The following is an 18,635-nucleotide window of genomic DNA, read 5'->3' as shown; positions in this document are numbered from 1 at the left end:
GTGACGGAGGGGAAAAAGAGAATTTAGGAGAAATATATGAGAAATGAATACCCCTATGCTACCACCGCGAAGACCAGATGCTCTTGGACTATGAGGAAAAAATGTAGTCAGATGAAGAGAGCAGCTGGAGTAGCAGTGTTCTCTGGGGTGAAAAAATATATAAAGTCAAGGGATTGAAGGGCAGCATACTGTGAGATGAACTTGGCGCTCTTGGCCGCAGATTGGCAGTTCCAACCGCTGCCAGGGACCCGCAATTCCACCTGGGTTGTACATGCAGGGTACACTACCGTAATTGCTGGACTATTAAGCGCACCTGAATATAAACCGCACCCACTGAATTATAAAAAAATATGTATTTTGTACATAAATAAGCCGCACATGTCTATAAGCCGCAGGTGCCTACCGGTACATTGAAACAAATGAACTTTACACAGCCTTTAAACGAAACACGGCTTGTAACAAAAAAATTAATGGGCTTTAACGAAACACGGATTGTAACAAAAATTAAAACAGTAGTCTACCAAGCCTCCTCCTGTGCACTGAAACCACTGAAGTCATCTCCTTCGGTGTCGGAGTTGAATAGCCTCAGGATTGCTTCATCCGATGTTGGATCGTTTTCATTGTCGCTCTCGTCACCTTCATCCGGAGGCAAATACCCCGCTGAGCTCATGCTGCCCCTACAACACGCAGCAGTCCAGCCTTTCGAAACCTGTTGATGATAGTGGATTTTTTGACAATGCTCCGCGCTGTCAGGACCCACTGGCAGACTTGACCATAAGTTGCTCTTCGCATGCGGCCCGTTTTAGTGAAGGATTTCTCCCCACTTGTCATCCAAGCCTCCCACTGAACACGGAGCTCCACCTTAAATGCACGATTTACACTGATGTCGAGTGGCTGCAAATACTTTGGGCCATCTGCTTTTCTTCCCTCTGAAAGGTTTGTCTTTTTGCACTGAGTCAGTTCCTCACGCTGCTGTTTACAAAGTCTTATAATCGACTCATTAAGGCCAAGCTGCCATGCAGCAGCTCTATTTCCTTTTCCAACAGCCAGATCGATCGCCTTCAACTTGAAAGCTGCATTATATGCATTTCTCTGTCTTTGCCATGACAAAATTACTACCGTAATCAGAATGATGGGAAGTTTGAGCGCGCTCGATTTACGTCACATTATGTGACGGTGCTCAGTTTTTTGGCGGCGGCATGAATCTTGCGAAAGCGGGAGAAATCCATAAATTAGCCGCGTCATTGTATAAACTTATAAAACGCAAGGTTCAAAGTGTGGGAATAAAGTAGCGGTTTATAGTCCGGAAATTACGGTATATTAGAAGAGTTGAAGCCAAGTGGGGGGGAGAGAGGAGTCTGTAAAGCTTACAGGGAGAGGAGCGAACATTGAATAGAAAACACGCATAGTTGCCAGAGCTACAAAAGGGCCAAATGAGATCATCAGAAAATAACTTGGTAAGATTCTCAAGCGAGAGAGTGGTGTGGAGCCTTCCGAACACCTCGGCAGAGCAGTCTTTGTTTCGGGGACGAGACTGACTCGACCGCCGCTTACAGCTGCCGTTGAGAAAACAGGGGAGACTGAAGTACTAACACTTATTGCTGAATGCCTAGGAGAGGAGAAACCACTCCCCGTCCAATACAACCACTGATTACCAAAACAAGTCACAAATTGCCCTGCCCCTTAGATGTGTCAAGAACCACCTGCAAGTTTTGAGTAGTCGCAGTTCACACACCAAGTAGGCTAATGCGAAGACGGGCAGCACTTAAAATAATGTCCTAGCAAGCAAAAAGAGAGTACTAGACAACAGATAAAAATTATACTTATCACTCCTGGAGATATCAGGAGTCCTCTAGCTATAGAATGAAGCACTTGTTGCATAATCTATTTCCCCAGCAAAAAAATTGCCCACATTGTCAAGTGTGTTTTGTTTGACAATTTGAATTTCCATCAGGCCTGTCGTGACACTTTTTTATGTCCGACATGTACTATACTCGCAATAAAAGGTTGGATCGAAACCTGCTTAATGTGACTTAAAATGTGTTGAAAAGAGATTCCAGAGGGTCTAGATGTGTCAGTTTTCTATGGTTTGTCTACAGGTGTGAGAACCACCATGAGAAACTCAGTGTGTTCTGCTGGACCTGTAAGAAGTGCATCTGCCACCAATGTGCTCTGTGGGGAGGCATGGTAAGTGGCCCACAGAGGAGTGTTCTCAGTCAAGCCCCACATCCCTTTGGTATAACAAAACAAGTGCTCAGTCAGTCCATTCCTGTATTTTGATCTTCACCCCTTTTCCTTCCCCAAGCATGGCGGCCACACCTTCAAGCCTCTGGCTGAGATCTACGAGCAGCACGTGTCCAAGGTGAACGAGGAGGTGGCCAAGCTCCGCCGCCGCCTTATGGAGCTCATCAGCTTGGTGCAGGAGGTGGTGAGAGGCACTGTTTCTTTTTCTTTTTAGCTTGGTTAGAAGCACACATGAGAAAATAGTATCAATATCACTATTGCACACTGCTGAATTTTGCCACTAGATGGCACAAGGGCACTACAGCTAATTTGCCTCTGTTGTGATGGGATGCCTCCTCCACTCTATCCCTCTGTGATGACAGATGAAGTTACCGTTCCACCAAAATACATTATAATGCCGCAACCGTCTGCCTTAATTCAACATATGTTTTCGGGTTCTCTCAGGAGAGGAACGTGGAAGCAGTGCGAGGGGCCAAAGACGAGCGAGTGCGAGAGATTCGTAATGCAGTAGAGATGATGATTGCCCGTCTCGACAACCAGCTCAAAAACAAACTCATCACCCTCATGGGTACGCAAATTTCATGACACCATTTGTGTTTCTCTCTTGTCACTGTAATGCCCTTCTATGTCACTAAAATATTATTTGTATATGAAAATGTCCTCTCCCAACAGGTCAGAAGACTTCCCTCACCCAAGAGACTGAGCTACTGGAGTCTCTCCTGCAGGAGGTGGAACATCAGGTATGTGAACTTGTACCATTTAAAAAATATTTAACACCAGGAATGCCGTAGGTAGCACTACAAGTGGATTGGAATGTGTTGTACCTGCTTGAGATGGTGTGTTTCTTGCAGGACATACTGTGTTGTCTTGTGGTTTGTGGAGGCAGGTGTTTAGGAGGAGAGTGGGAAGTGAGTTTTCGGTGGCAGTCTGGCACGCCACACCGCACTCTGGGTTAGAGGTCGACCGATTAATCAGAATGGCCGATTTAATTAGGGCCGTTTTCATAACAATCGGTAATCGTCATTTTTGGACACCGATCATGGCAGATTACATTGCACTCCGCGAGGAGACTGCATGGCAGGCTGGATACCTCTTATGCGAGTGCAACAAGGAGCCACGGTAAGGTGCTAGCTAGCTTTAAACATATTTTCTTTGATTGTTTTTTAATCTTAACATAATCATTAGTTAACTACATACACATGGTTGATGATATTACTAGTTTATCTAGCTTGTCCTGTATTGCATATAATCGATGCGGTGCCTGTTAGTTTATCATTGAATCATAGCCTACTTCACCAAACGGATAACCATAAACATCAACGCCTTGCTTAAAATCAAAACACAATTACATATTTTTGATAAATATATTTTAGTTAAAATTTCCTGCTTACATGAATATCTTTTAACTAGGTCAATTGTGTCACTTCTCTTGCGTTCTGTGCAACAGAGACAGGGTATTTGCAGCAGTTTTGGCCGCCTGGCTCGTTGCGAACTGTGTGAAGACTATTTATTCCTAACAAAGACAGCCAACTTTGCCAAACGGGGGATGATTTAACAAAAGTGCCTTTGCGAAAAAAGCACAATTGTTGCACGAATGTACCTAACCATAAACATCAACGGCTTTCTTAAAATCAATACACAGAAGTATATTTTATTAAATCCGTATATTTAGTTAAATAATCCAGGTTAGCAGGCAATATTAAACTAGGGAAATTGTGTCACTTCTCTTGCGTTCATTGCACGCAGTCAGGGTATATGCAACAGTTTGGGCTGCCTGGCTCGTTGCGAACTAATTTGCCAGAATTTTACGTAATTATGACATAACATTGAAGGTTGTGCAATGTAACAGGAATATTTACACTTATGGATGCCACCCATTAGATAAAATACGGAACTGTTCCGTAATTTCACTGAAAAAAAAACGTTTTGTTTTTGAAATGATAGTTTCCGGATTCGACCATATTAATGACCTAATGCTCGTATTTCTGTGTGATATTATAACTAAGTCTATAATTTGATATTTGATCGAGCAGTCTGACTGAGCGGTGGTAGGCAGCAGCAGGCTCGTAAGCATTCATTCATACAGCACTTTTGTGCGTTTGTTAGCAGCTCTTCGCTATGCTTCAAGCATTGAGCTGTTTATGACTTCAAGCCTATCAACTCCGGAGCTAGTTAGCGGGGTGCGCGCTAATAGCGTTTCAATCGGTGACGTCACTCGCTCTGAGAACTTGAAGTAGTTGTTCCCCTTGCTCTGCAAGGGCTGCGGCTTTTGTGGAGCGATGGGTAACGATGTTTCGAGGGTAGCTGTTGTCAATGTGTTCCTGGTTCGAGCCCAGGTAGGGGCGAGGAGAGGGACGGAAGCTATACTGTTACAATGGCAATACTCAAGTGCCTATAAGAATGTCCAATAGTCAAAGGTATATGAAATACAATTGGTATAGAGAGAAATAGTCCTATAATAACTACAACTTAAAACTTCTTACCTGGGAATATTGAAGACTCATGTTAAAAGGAACCACCAGCTTTCATATGTTCTGAGCAAGGAACTTAAACGTTAGCTTTTTTACACGGCACATATTGCATTTTTACTTTCTTCACCAATACTTTGTTTTTGCATTATTTAAACCAAATTTAACATGTTTGATTATTTATTTGAGGCTAAATTGATTTTATTGATGTATTATATTAATTAAACTAAGTGTTCATTCAGTATTGTTGTAATTGTCATTTACAAATAAATACATTTAAAAAATCGTCCGATTAATCGGTATCTGCTTTTCTTGGTCCTCCAATAGTGTTGAAAAATCATAATCGTCGACCTCTACTTTGGGTAGCAGGAAGCTGAGCGAGAGGAGGCACTGAGCCACCAATTGTCTAGAGGCTTTCTGTCTTTTCATATCCTCTTCATCTGCACTTGCCCTGAACAGACAGGATGGTCAAAGCAGTGATGTTCATGACCACAATGTGCTTTCACCTGTCCAGTTCATTCACATCAGTGCAGATAAAGAAAGGGAGAAAAGGTAGGAAGGAACTTCAGACTACTGATATTCACTTTTTGTTTTCTGAGCGAACTGATTTGAAACTTTAAAAAACCAGGTGCGTTCTCCCTGATTTGAAACTTGTGAAAAACACCAAGATTTTATGGTGAGATGAGTCAACGATTGACAAGAGCTTGATGATCCTGGCCATTTCACAGGCCAGAGATTTCTTTATTTCAAAACAGCCTAAATTCAATGGTCACCAGTGCCCTGAGAGAATGGGTGTCCTGGCTTCAACTGTTCACACATTCTGCCATGTATATCTTTCAGGACTTTTCTTAGGGTCTTTTAATGCTTTTTACATTGTCTTTCCTCAAATGACTATCAGCTGTTCTCAAACCTTCACACATGTGTTTTCTTATGAATTCACCTCTCTGAAGTCACAACCTAGGCTTTTTCATCGCCTGTCAAACTTTACCTTGAGTGTGTCATGCCTCCAGTGAAATGCGATGTGTTAAGAGTGAGGGTGAAGGGGGAGTGGTGGTCAGGTGTTGCTCTGCAAAGTTCTTCAATTGTGTGTGGTTCTCTGCCCTACAGCTGCGCTCCTGCAGTAAGAGCGAGTTGATCTCCAAGAGCCCAGAGATCCTACTGATGTTCCAGCAGGTTCACCGCAAGCCCATGCAGTCCTTTGTCACCACTCCAGTCCCTCCCGACTTCACCAGGTAACATACTAACTAAACCTACTTCACTAAACCATTATACTGTACCTGCACACCTTTCTAGGTACTGTACTAAACCACAGATCCTGTGACTAGAGAGCTTAATTTAAGAAAAAAAAATGCTCTGGACCCTCTTAGACTGTTGTAGCTGTGTTTGTATTTTATTTTTAATTGTCGTCAGAGAAAAGAGGATCCACTTTTAGATATAGATGTTCAATTTTGTATGGTTAGATATACATTTCCATTTGGATTATTCATAATGCAGCAAGATATTGTTATGCTTTTAATGGATATTTCATGACATTGAGAAGTGTAATTACGGAACAACTTTCTCTCTCCACAGTGAGCTGGTTCCTGCCTATGACTCAAGCACTTTTGTTCTGGCCAACTTCAGGTAGTCTTGAAAATGTTTGGATATGAGCTTGTGTATGCACAAGGAATAGAAATCGACAGTCTTTGAACATCAAACAAAACATCTTTTAGCTTCTGTTTCTTGGAAAATAGTACAAAGTACCCCATTGGGTTGCTCATACTTTATTTGGGGTTGCCAGGTCCAAGGCTCTGATTAAGTGCTTATGTTCCAGCTGCTAATTAAGGCAACCAGGGACACGTCGGCCCATGATGAGCAATTTCTCTCTCGTTGTGACACTTCACCAAGAAGCAATTGAAATTGTATTTTTTAATGAATGGGTTCCTCTTATCTGACTTGTTTTTCTGCCTGTGTGTTGCGTTGTCCTTACAGCACCCTGAGACAGAGGGCAGATCCCGTCTATAGCCCCCCACTCCAGATATCTGGCATCTGCTGGAGACTCAAGGTTTATCCAGTGAGTAAACACCAACAATTGTGTGTTCTCTAATACTTAGTAGTAATTGCTACTAAACTACTAATGATCTCTTATGTTCATCGTATCTTACTCTAACTACTAGATTTGATATGTCACCTTTATCATAACTAAGTTGTCAATATTGGAGATTGTGAAAAACTCTCTGGTTTAATGTTCACCATAATTATGGGTTCAAGCAGTGACGCTGGTTTCTTCTGGTTTATTATTATTATACTGGTTCTTCTTACAGGGAAAATGCAAATTCCTGTGAGATGGTAAGGCAGAGGGTGCAACTTGACATGATGATAAATGCCAATTGGCCACAAGGTGGCGCTATAACAGGCACTTGAAATTGCATACTCTGAAGGGTATTGCGCCTCACCCCATATAACCTAGGGTCCTGAAATTCAGTGCATAGGTCCCTCTTCTCACAAGGAACAAACTTGCGTCAAGGACCCAGGAGGTCCGTCATAATGGATTTTACAGCATTTTGAATTTTGTGAAAAACACTTAAATCACATATCCTCTGGGACCATCTGGATTAACCTTCACATGGCATCTATGGACCAAGGTCTCAACTGAATATTTTCCAGACTAGCATGTCAAACAACATGGTGCTACTGACCAATAAACGTTCATGTGAGTGTTGCCTGGCACATTAATATATATCAATCAGACATTAATACTTGTATTAACCAAACTTGTTCAAAACACTGTCAAGACTCAACATATGCAAGCATATTCAGATCGACTGTGTTGGAGCTAAAACGGCACATGTTTATATCTCTCCATCTGTTTGGCTTGGTGATGAAATTTGGCACACATGCTATGAGTCTAGCTAATCTGTAACGTATGGTTCAGTTTGGCCGCATGGGGGTTCTGTTGGACAAATAATAATTAATGCAAGGTTATTGCGGCCATATTGTTTGAGTAAGAGTCTTGGAAAATATTGTGTTTGAAGATAGATTATATATATACCACATTTGGTGCCGATCAGTCTAGCGGTTTTGGAGAAAAAGTTTAAAGTAGTCAATATCATAAAAAATAGTCCAAAGTATGCATGTTGCATGATCTGATTTGTGGTATTTGGCAAGCGTGATAAAGAGTACAGAAGTAGCTCTAGAGCGATGTGCCCACAGCTTGAATCCCAACATTGCTCCTTGCAGCTATATTTATTATGTTCCTTCTGCCAATTTGCTGAAACATTTTTAATTCCAGTGAGATCGTAAGGGCTAGAAGGGTGCATCAAGGCCACACCCTCCCATGCAATTTGAACATAGGTCCGTCTCTTCCCAAGGAACAAATTTGCCTCGAACCCATAAGGTCCGCCATGATGGATTTTCTGCCATTTACAATTTTGTGAATTAAACTTTATGCTACTCTGGCACCGAAAGGACCAATCTGCACTTGATATATGACCTCTGGACCAAGGTCTCTTAATGCTAAATGACACACTAGTATATCAAACAACTTGGCCGCTACTGACCAATAAACATTATTGTGGGCATGGTCTGGCATATAAATCAGACACTGATGATCGTATTGTAACAACTTGGTACATATGTCCCAAATATATGCAAGCACATTCAAATCGACCACATGATGATGCTCTAACGGGCACATGTTTATATCTCTTGATCTGTTTGAGTCAGAGTGATGAAATTTGGCACACATGTTCAGGGATATGAGTCTAGCTAAGCTGTAAATTATGGTTCAGTTTGGCCACATCGTAGCGCTGTTGGACAGGAAAAAACATTAATGCAAGCTCATTGGCTCATAGCCAATGAGCTTGCATGAAAAAAACCTGTTTATTTTATATATATATATATATTATATACATTTTTTTTTTTTTAAAGCGGCCATATTGTTTGAGCTGGAGTCCTGGAAAATATAGGATTTCAAGACATGGGTACATAGATGCTATGTACCAATCGGTCCATTTGGTTCTGGAGAAGAAGACGTGTAAAGTATTTAACTTTGAGAACTGGTGCTGCTAAATTAACCAAAATTGACCGATGTCGATTCAATTATTTGAATTCCATTTTGTTCAGTTTTTTTCTGTCAACTCAATGTGAACATTGCACAGTTTCTCTAGAGATAAATCCGATCCAGCTTGAACCCCTGCTTGCTGCTTGCAGCTATATTGTGTGTTTGTTTTTCCCTTCAGGATGGCAACGGTGTGGTGCGCGGCAACTATCTGTCCGTTTTCTTGGAACTATCTGCAGGACTCCCTGAAACCTCAAAGTATGTTTTTGTAAAATTATTGTCATTTTCATTTGAATTTGTCACCTTCAACGTGTGTATTTTCTGTGTCTATAGATATGAGTACCGTGTGGAGATGGTCCATCAGGCCTCCAGTGACCCCACTAAGAACATCATCAGGGAGTTTGCATCAGACTTTGAGGTGGGGGAGTGCTGGGGCTACAATCGATTCTTCAGACTGGACCTGTTGGCCAGCGAGGGCTACCTCAACATGCAGACTGACACCCTGGTCCTCAGGTTACCACTAATACTAATAGAGAGAAAGATGCCATTTCTAACTCTGGGTTTAGTGTCTTCATTGGAGTCATTTTTGACTGCTGAGTTGACTTTTCTCCCCTGAACAGGTATCAGGTGCGTTCGCCCACCTTCTTCCAGAAGTGCAGAGACCAGTACTGGTACATCAGCCAGCTGGAGTCAGCCCAGTCCAGCTACATCCAGCAGATCAACAACCTCAAAGAGGTGTGGGTTTTAGATCACCACAAATGAATCTCTAATTAATCTAAACTAAAATGATTTGCGTTAACTCATTGCAAATTATTTCTCCATGTTGTCAGAGGCTGGCCATTGAGCTGTTCCGTAGGCAAAAGTCTCGTAGCTCGTCCCCTCCTGACCGGCGCCTGGGCACCTCGACCTCGGAGAGAGACTCCCGCTCAGGGAAAGGTCCCGTGGCTGAGGATGGCTGCCAGACCACTGCCACTGAGACCAAAGTGGAAGACGAGGAGGAGGAGGAGAAGACCCAGCACGATGACTCCAATGTGAGTCACTCATACATTAGCACTTTGTCATCATATTCATCCATATTCATGATGACCACAGAGGTTCACCCTGTATTGGTGATTCAAGATGGTGCACGCAACACATGATCATAGTACCCAAACACACTGATTAGAAACTCTTAAGTTTTATAGCTATGTAGGTCTCCAGCCCAATGGTCGAAACAGTTAAATGTTGTGTGGATACGATAGTCTCCTTTGTATTTACACAGGGGAGCAGCTTTGGTTTTAGAAATGGGGAGGATATAATATATATATATATATATATACACCGCTCGCTCGGAGACGTCCGCAGGGTCCTAAAGCACACCGTTGCCTCGTTTTGTATCACATTCCAATGATAAAACTGGGGGGGGGACAAAAATGTAATTTCAAACCCCCACCCCCAGTGAAAGTTGCTCCCCTGTATTCACATAACCACTGGGGTCGAAACATTGTTACATAAAAATCCAGGAAGCATATAATATTTCTCAGATGAAAATGAATGGCATTATAAAAACAACCTGTCTATAGCACTGGATGAAATTAGATTTCAGAAACACTTAATCATTCTGCCCCTTTTCCACCTAAAATGTCTCTCGTCCTACTTAAGGGCTGACCTCAGCATGCATTATCATAAGGTGTCTCAAGAGGGAGATGGGGCACAATAGAGGAGAAATGCTTGCTGTGTCAGCAGCTGAGCTCTAGGCTGCATGTTGTCTGAACATTGCGCTAATGTTACATTAATGGTAAAGTATAGTTATGAGCTGTCTGATGGGGACTTTAAGCATGCACTATTTTATCAGATGAAGATCAAACACAGCAGAGTAGGAAAAGCTGTGTCAGAGGTTAAGCACGGAATGCTTTTATGTAAATGCTGCGCTAACGGTGTGGTCAGGAGCTGTCTGATGGGGACTTGGAAGTGGACTGTCTGACGGGGGACGAGGAGGTGAACCCTCTGGACGGTAGCAGCACCTCGGGCAGCTCCACGGCAACGAGCAACACAGAGGAGAACGACATCGACGAGGAGACCATGTGAGTGACCTAGCGCCACTGTCACCCCTAACCACAGAGCTTTCTCTCTAGTTTTAGTCCCCCAATTATTTGGAGGGGGGGAAATGCAGAAATTATATCCACATCCTCAAATCAAACTTTATTTGTCACATGCTCCGAATACAACAGGTGTAGTAGACCCTACTGTGAAATACTTACTTACAAGCCCTAAACCAACAATGCAGTAAAAAAAGAGAGAAGGAATTATTTACCAAATAAACTAAAGTAAAATAACAATACTGAGGCTATATACAGGGGGTACCGGTATTGAGTTAATGTGCGGGGGTACAGGTTAGTTGAGGTAATTTGTACATGTAGGTAGGGGTAAAGTGACTATGCATATATAATAACCAGCGAGTAGCAGCAGTGTAAAAACAAATGGATGGGGGGGTCAATGTAAATAATCCAGTGGCCATTTTATTAATTGTTCAGCAGACTTATGGCTTGGGGGTAGAAGCTGTTAAAGGAGCCTTTTGGTCCTAGACTTGGCGCTCCGGTACCGCTTGCTGTGCGGTAGCAGAGAGAACAGTCCGACTTGGGTGACTGCCGTCTGGCAATTTTTGGGGCCTTTCTCTGACACGGTATAGTATTATAACTCCTGGATGTCAGGAAGCTTGACCCCAGTGATGTACTGTGCCGTACTCACTGCCCTCTGTAGCGCCTTACGGTCAGATGCCGAGCAGTTGTCATGCCAGGTGGTGATGCAATCGGTCAGGATGCTCTCGATCATTACATCGATCTTATCATTACAATGACTTGTTTTGGTGTCCCTCTGTCCCAACCTGGAATGTGCTAGTTAGACAGAGTGTAGTTTTGATGTGAGTCGTGTATGCGTACTTCATCAACGTGTTTTCAAACCCCTGAGCCCGAAGAAGACTGTGTGTGGAGTGAAGGGCTGTTGCTGGAGCCTTAGTCTCACATGTTCTTTCTCTTTATTCTCCACCCCCTCACTGTGAGCTCACCAGATGAGCCATCAGTGAGTCATCACTGCTCCTCATACTGCCTGGCTGAGTGCAAAAAAACAACACGAAGCTCTCCAGCTCCAACCACGCACACTCATACACATACACTAGGGTTGAATATTTTCTAGAAAATCAACCAATTATCTTTCCTGGGAAAATTGCAACCCTATCACGGTATTCCCATTCAAACCGGAAATGCTATTTAAAAGCACATAACATCAGCGTAAAATATGGACAGGAATCTAATGGTTTCTTGTTGTAGTTGTCACAATTTAATCAACTGAAAATGTCTGTCACCACACAATTTGTTGATGTAGCTTAGTTTAAATGTAGGCCTAAAATATGAGGTTATTAGCCTACAGACTAGTGAACATTACATTTGTTTTATCTTACCAAGGAAAGATGTCAGCTAGCTTGTTGGCCACTTTATCTCGACTTGCACCTAGCTATCAGGGGAATTTCGGGAGGTTGTGTTTTTACTTTAGGATTGTCACCGCTTTAAGCAGGTTTTGTCACAGGGAACATATTTGATTCTCCGCTAAACAAACAGACAAGCAGATAGGCCTAGTAGTGGAGATTCAGTTGCTCAAATACCTGCGAATCTGACTAGTCAAACCCATGGATTCGCTTTTGTTATTGTGACGACATCATGTTGCAAATGTCTATTTCCTCATGCGTTAAGCAGCGGCGTAGTGTGTTACTGATGGTAGGCTTTGTTACTTTGGTCACAGCTCTCTGCAAGTCATTCACTAGGTCCCCCCGTGTGGTTCTGGGATTTTTGCTCACTGTTCTTGTGATCATTTTGACCCCGCGGGGTGAGATCTTGCGTGGAGCCCCAGATCGAGGGAGATTATCAGTGGTCTTGTATGTCTTCCATTTCCTAATAATTGCTCCCACAGTTGATTTCTTCAAACAAAGCTGCTTACCTTTTGCAGATTTTGTCTTCCCAGCTTGGTGCACGTCTACAATTTTGTTTCTGGTGTCCTTTGACAGCTTTTTGGTCTTGGCCATAGTGGAGTTTGGAGTGTGACTGTTTGAGGTAGTGGACAGGTGTCTTTTATACTGATAACAAGTTCAAACAGGTGCCATGAATACAGGTAACGAGTGGAGGACAGAGGAGCCTCTTAAAGAAGAAGTTACAGGTCTGTGAGAGCCAGAAATCTTGCTTGTTTGTAGGTAACCAAATACTTATTTTCCACCATAATTTGCAAATAAATTCATTAAATAATCCTACAATGTGATTTTCTGGATTTTCCCCCCCCCTAATTTTTTCTGTCATAGTTGAAGTATACCTATGATGAAAATTACAGGCCTCTCATCTTTTTAAGTGGGAGAACTTGCACAATTGGTTGCTGACTAAGTACTTTTTTGCCCCACTGTACTAGGTAAACATGTGTTATTACAAAAACATTGTAACGTCGTCATCTATTAACCTTTTAATAACAAAACAAAAATGACATATATTTTCATATTCAATCTATCGTCATGACCACCGTTGTGGCTGACAGAAACCATTATTCCAAAGTCCTTTTATTTCATGTTTAATGTTCTGAGGCTGGTTCTCCATAGTAACAGGACAAAAGGAATTTGTCTGTGGCCTAAGATTTATCAGGGGCGTGAGGGGTCATAAAACCCCCACATCTTCAGACCCCTAGATCTCTCCTCCTCTGTTGGGGTGGAGAGAGAATCTGTAGGGTTGTGGTCTCCTGTAACCTGACCTGATCAGGACAGTCATGACTATCCCCCTCTGGTAGGTTCAACTTGGAATGATTCTGCATGTTGCAACCCACCATAAGAATGACCATCGGATGTCCTGGTTTCTGGATCATCATAGCAGTCCCCCCTTGGTGGTTCACCCTGGTAGGATTTCCGCAAGCTGCGGACCACCACCAAAATGGACCTGGAAGGTCCAGCAGTGGCTCTGTGTTCCGGCCCGGTTATCCCGGCTAGTGGACCTAGGCAGTAACTTGGCAGACGTTAATAATCCACAACACTCAGGCAATACATCATTACATTTCCTCCCCAAACGAGCGGCATTGGGGCTCTACTGCTTCCTAGGTGTCAAAGGAAATGAAACACAAAATAATGGAATGAATGTATACAAAATGTGTCTACCACACCGTAATCATCTCATTTGGACTATGTTCTATATATGTCCAAGGTCTTGGCTAAATGACTCTATCATGGCATTGTCTCTGTCATGTCTAGGGTGATCCTACTTGCAGGTGGGTAGTTAAGGCACTTGGAACAACTTGGCCCCTGAAGGACAAAGCTTACATTGGGCATATTACTGGGCTGACCTAGCGAGTTTGGGAGAGGAGGCTGGGACTGGACCCCCTAAGGGGGTTTCAGGATCTACTGCCAACTTTAGGACGCTTCCGTCCCACGGGTGATCCTAGTAGAAGACCTCATCAGGTCTTCCATTGCATGTGTGCGCCTGTGTACGTAGTAGGTGCACACACCAAGGGAAATAAAACCAAGGATCATGGTAACAGTCAGGATACTGTCCGGCACCGTCCAAGAGCTGGCGACAGACCAATCTTTTGGTCTGTAGTCAGTCGGGTCAACTAAGTGCCTCATCCCGTACGCTAAGATCAACAGTCATGGCTCCCTCCTACTGGATTTGGTTTTGAATGGCTTGTGGTAACTCAAGAACGTTTAGCAAAAGCGTCCGGCATTTCAGTCTCTGTGTCTATCCTGTCGTTGGGAAGTTGATAGAGAGCTATGTGAACAATCGCCCCCTCTGGTACCTTAACAAAAACAGGTTCAATTGGGTGATGGAGTCATGGTGTTCGTAAGTTTTTATTTTTTTATTTTACCTTTATTTAACTAGGCAAGTCAGTTAAGAACAAATTCTTATTTTCAATGACGGCCTAGGAACAGTGGGTTAACTGCCTGTTCAGTGGCAGAACGACAGATTTGTGCCTTGTCAGCTCTGGGGTTGCAACCTTTCGGTTACTAGTCTAACGCTTTAACCACTAGGCTACCCTGCCGCCCAAGTCATAGTCGGACGAGAACGGTGTGTTGACCAACCATCGGTTCCCTATCACCTCCACTTGTGTGGTGGTGGCCCCATCCCTGGCTGTTCGTTTGGCTCTACAGCATTCTTCGCTGGTGATAGCTTTAATACCACAAAGACGCTCAGTGTTATCCCTGACAAACGGTTTGCTAGGACAGTGGTAGTGGACATCTTTGGTTAGAGTACACATTAACAGGTTAGGGGTGAGAGAATTCTGGGTTGTTTTCCTGGTAAGCTACAACTGGGGGCGTGGCAATCTTTACGTGGATACTGTTGTGACAAAATCTTACATTGAAAACAGTTTTCAATCTATAGATATTCTCCAGTTCAACAACCGGCAACGTCAGTAGAAATCCCATTTCATTACGATCAACCTCAACTTGTATTGGGATGGCCGACCCCAGACTACAAGCCAAATGTGACTGTAATGTCCTTATCGTGGTTGAAGTAGCTGAGGTCAATATGTTGTGCACCATTGAGAGGGGCACTAGATATGAGGGGATTCTATTCATGGCCAAGTGGTCCATAGAAGATCTAACGTCACAGAGAAAATCCTCCAGTAACAATCGAACCAATTGGACATAGGCATAGTCATGGTTCATGACCTCTGCTAGCTTTCCTACAGACAGGATAGTTTTGTTCAGGAGAGTAGTGTGTGTGTTGACCACCAGAATAGTGTCCTGGAGAGACTTTCCCACATGTTGCAACCTGAGGGCCTGTGCCTTCATCTGCTGCTGGATAAGTGGCATCTCTTCAGTAATCTCCCTAACATTCCTCTTGACTGTGGCTAGACTGACTGTGTTGACGGCAGTGGTACCTAGGGCAAATAGTGACCCTTGGACTGTTGGAAAGAACTCCACGAGGAGCCTGCCTGTTACGCGAATGCAGTCAGAAGCCAAGGTAAGTTACTAGCTAGCATTAAACTTATCTTATAAAAACAATCAATCAATCATAATCACTAGTTAACTACACATGGTTGATGATATTACTAGTTTATCTAGCGTGTCCTGCGTTGCATATATTTGATGCGGTGCGCATTCGCGAAAAGGAACTCTTCGTTGCTCCAACGTGTACCTAACCATAAACATCAGTGCTTTTCTTAAAATCAATACACAAGTATATATTTTTAAACCTGCATATTTAGCTAATATTGCCTGCTAACATGAATTTATTTTAACTAGGAAAATTGTGTCACTTCTCTTGCAACAGAGTCAGGGTATATGCAGCAGTTTGGGCCACCTGGCTCGTTACAAACTGTATGAAGACTATTTATTCCTAGCAAAGACAGCCAACTTCGCCCAACGGTGGATGATTTAACAAAAGCGCATTTGCTAAAAAAGCACAATCGTTGCACGAATGTACCTAACCGTAAACACCTATGCCTTTCTTAAAATCAATACACAGAAGTATATATTTTTAAACCTGCATATTTAGCTAAAAGAAATCCAGGTTAGCCGGCAATATTAGCCAGGTGAAATTGTCACTTCTCTTGCGTTCATTGAACGCAGAGTCAGGGTATATGCAACAGTTTGGGCCGCCTGGCTCGTTGCGAACTAATTTGCCAGAATTTTACGTAATTATGACATAACATTGAAGGTTGTGCAATGTAACAGGAATATTTAGACTTATGGATGCCACCCGTTAGATAAAATACAGAAGGGTTCCGTATTTCAATGAAAGAATAAACGTTTTGTTTTCGAGATAATAGTTTTCCCGGATTCAACCATATTAATGACCTAAGGCTCGTATTTCTGTGTGTTATTATGTTATAATTAAGTCTATGATTAGATGGAGCAGTCTGACTGATCGATGGTAGGCATTCATTCAAACAGCACTTTCGTGTGATTTGCCAGCAGCTCTTCGCAATGCTTCAATTATTGCACTGTTTATGACTTCAAGCCTATCAACTCCCGAGATTAGGCTGGTGTAACCGATGTGAAATGGCTAGCTAGTTAGTGGGGTTCAAACGTCACTCGCTCGGACACTTGGAGTAGTTGTTCCCCTTGCCCTGCATGGGTAACGCTGCTTCGAGGGTGGCTGTTGTCGAGGTGTTCCTGGTTCCAGCCCAGGTAGGAGCGAGGAGAGGGATGGAAGCTATACTGTTACACTGGCAATACTAAAGTTCCTATAAGAACATCCAATCGTCAAAGGTATATGAAATACAAATCGTATAGAGAGAAATAGTCCAATAAATCCTATAATAACTTCAACCTAAAACTTCTTACTTGGGAATATTGAAGACTTACGATAAAAGGAACCACCAGCTTTCATATGTTCTCATGTTCTGAGCAAGGAACTTAAACGTTAGCTTTCTTACATGGCACATATTGTACTTTTACTTCAACACTTTTTGTTTTTGCATTATTTAAACCAAATTGAACGTGTTTCATTATTTATTTGAGGCTAAATTGATTTTATTGATGTATTATATTAAGTTAAAATAAGTGTTCATTCAGTATTGTTGTAATTGTCATTATTACAAATAAATTGTTTTAAAAAATGGCCGATTTAAAAAGAAAAAACGGTATCGGCTTTTTTTTGTCCTCCAGTAATCGGTATCAGCGTTGAAAAATCATAATCGGTCGACCTCTAGTACCTACACATTATCACATGTGGACCGTATACATAAACACTCACAGAAGGGCTTCCTACGTATTCATACAGACATGGATGCACAAATATATACACACAACATAGAGAACACACACACACACACACACAGACCCATGTCTGTAGGGGGAAACTACAGTCAATTGACATCCCCACTCTCTGCCCACAAGGCACTTCTCTCACTCACTCACTCACTCACTCACTCACTGCTGTAGGTCCGGTAGGGCTTATTATAATTTTTTTCTCTGGTTGGACAGATGCTCTGGGATGTGTTGCTCCGTCGTTCCCCTGTCTATAAATGCGCTGAGTGGTGCGGTGGCGAGTGAGACGCTCTGCTGGAGATCTGACTCATGTTGTACTGGAGTCTGATACAATAGCTGCTGTGTTTCCCTTGTTATCCCCTCTTCTCCCCCAGGGCATACCTAGGAATGTGTACAGGACTTTCTTAAGCAGACCAATTTATACCAGCATGCATTAAGTACATGCAGACACACGGACACCTTACTTGGAATACTCTCAAATGGGCACGCACATCCCATGGGGCCATTTGGCCCCTGCTAAAAGGACAGAATGACTTGTCATGAAGCTGTACCATTCCAGAGAGAACATTGCGTGCACTGTCCATCCAGTTTATCAGTAGAGAGAGTGCGTTCAGAAAGTATTCAGACCCCTTGACTTTTTCCACATTTTGTTACGTTATAGCCTTATTCTAAAATGAATTCAATTGTTTTTTTCCCTCATCAATCTACACATAATACCCCAAACCCCATAATGACAAAGGAAAAACAGGGTTTTAGACATTTTTGCACATTAAAAAAAGAAATTATATTACATTTACATAAATATTCATTTTTTTTTTTTTTTTTTACTCAGTACTTTGCTGAATCGCCTTTGGCAGAGATTACAGCCTCAAATATTTTTGGGTATGACGCTACAAGCTTCGCACACCTGTATTTGGGGAGTTTCTCCCTTCTCTGCAGATCCTCTCAAGCTCTGTCAGGTTGGTTGTTTTCAGGTCTCTCCAGAGATGTTTGATTGTCTTTAAGTCCGGGCTCTGGCTGGGCCGCTCAAGGACATTGAAACTTGTCCCGAAGCCACTCCTTCGTTGTCTTGGCTGTGTGCTTAGGGTCCTTGTCCTGTTGGAAGGTGAACCTTCACTACAGTCTGAGGTGCTGAGTGCTCTAGAGCATATTTTCATCAAGGATCTCTCTG

General features: G+C 42.7%; 1 protein-coding gene across 2 annotated transcripts in view; it reads left to right on the top strand.

The window, feature by feature from the left end:
* Positions 1-18,635, top strand: part of LOC118390032 (E3 ubiquitin-protein ligase TRIM37-like) — a 36,005-nt gene that overhangs the window by 8,507 nt on the left and 8,863 nt on the right. For both annotated transcript variants that reach the window (XM_035780172.2, XM_035780170.2), the window contains exons 6-17: positions 2,100-2,187; positions 2,306-2,428; positions 2,689-2,812; positions 2,917-2,984; positions 5,820-5,944; positions 6,285-6,335; positions 6,684-6,765; positions 8,933-9,009; positions 9,085-9,264; positions 9,372-9,486; positions 9,582-9,782; positions 10,678-10,814. In XM_035780172.2, coding sequence (XP_035636065.1) covers positions 2,100-2,187; positions 2,306-2,428; positions 2,689-2,812; positions 2,917-2,984; positions 5,820-5,944; positions 6,285-6,335; positions 6,684-6,765; positions 8,933-9,009; positions 9,085-9,264; positions 9,372-9,486; positions 9,582-9,782; positions 10,678-10,814 — 1,371 coding nt within the window. The remainder of the gene's footprint in view (positions 1-2,099; positions 2,188-2,305; positions 2,429-2,688; positions 2,813-2,916; positions 2,985-5,819; positions 5,945-6,284; positions 6,336-6,683; positions 6,766-8,932; positions 9,010-9,084; positions 9,265-9,371; positions 9,487-9,581; positions 9,783-10,677; positions 10,815-18,635) is intronic.

Source organism: Oncorhynchus keta, chromosome 11 (assembly GCF_023373465.1).
Source record: "Oncorhynchus keta strain PuntledgeMale-10-30-2019 chromosome 11, Oket_V2, whole genome shotgun sequence".
In the NCBI taxonomy this organism is placed as follows: Eukaryota; Metazoa; Chordata; class Actinopteri; order Salmoniformes; family Salmonidae; genus Oncorhynchus; species Oncorhynchus keta.
The sequence above is the reverse complement of the archived record's forward strand: the minus strand, read 5'-3'. Positions and strand labels throughout refer to the sequence as shown.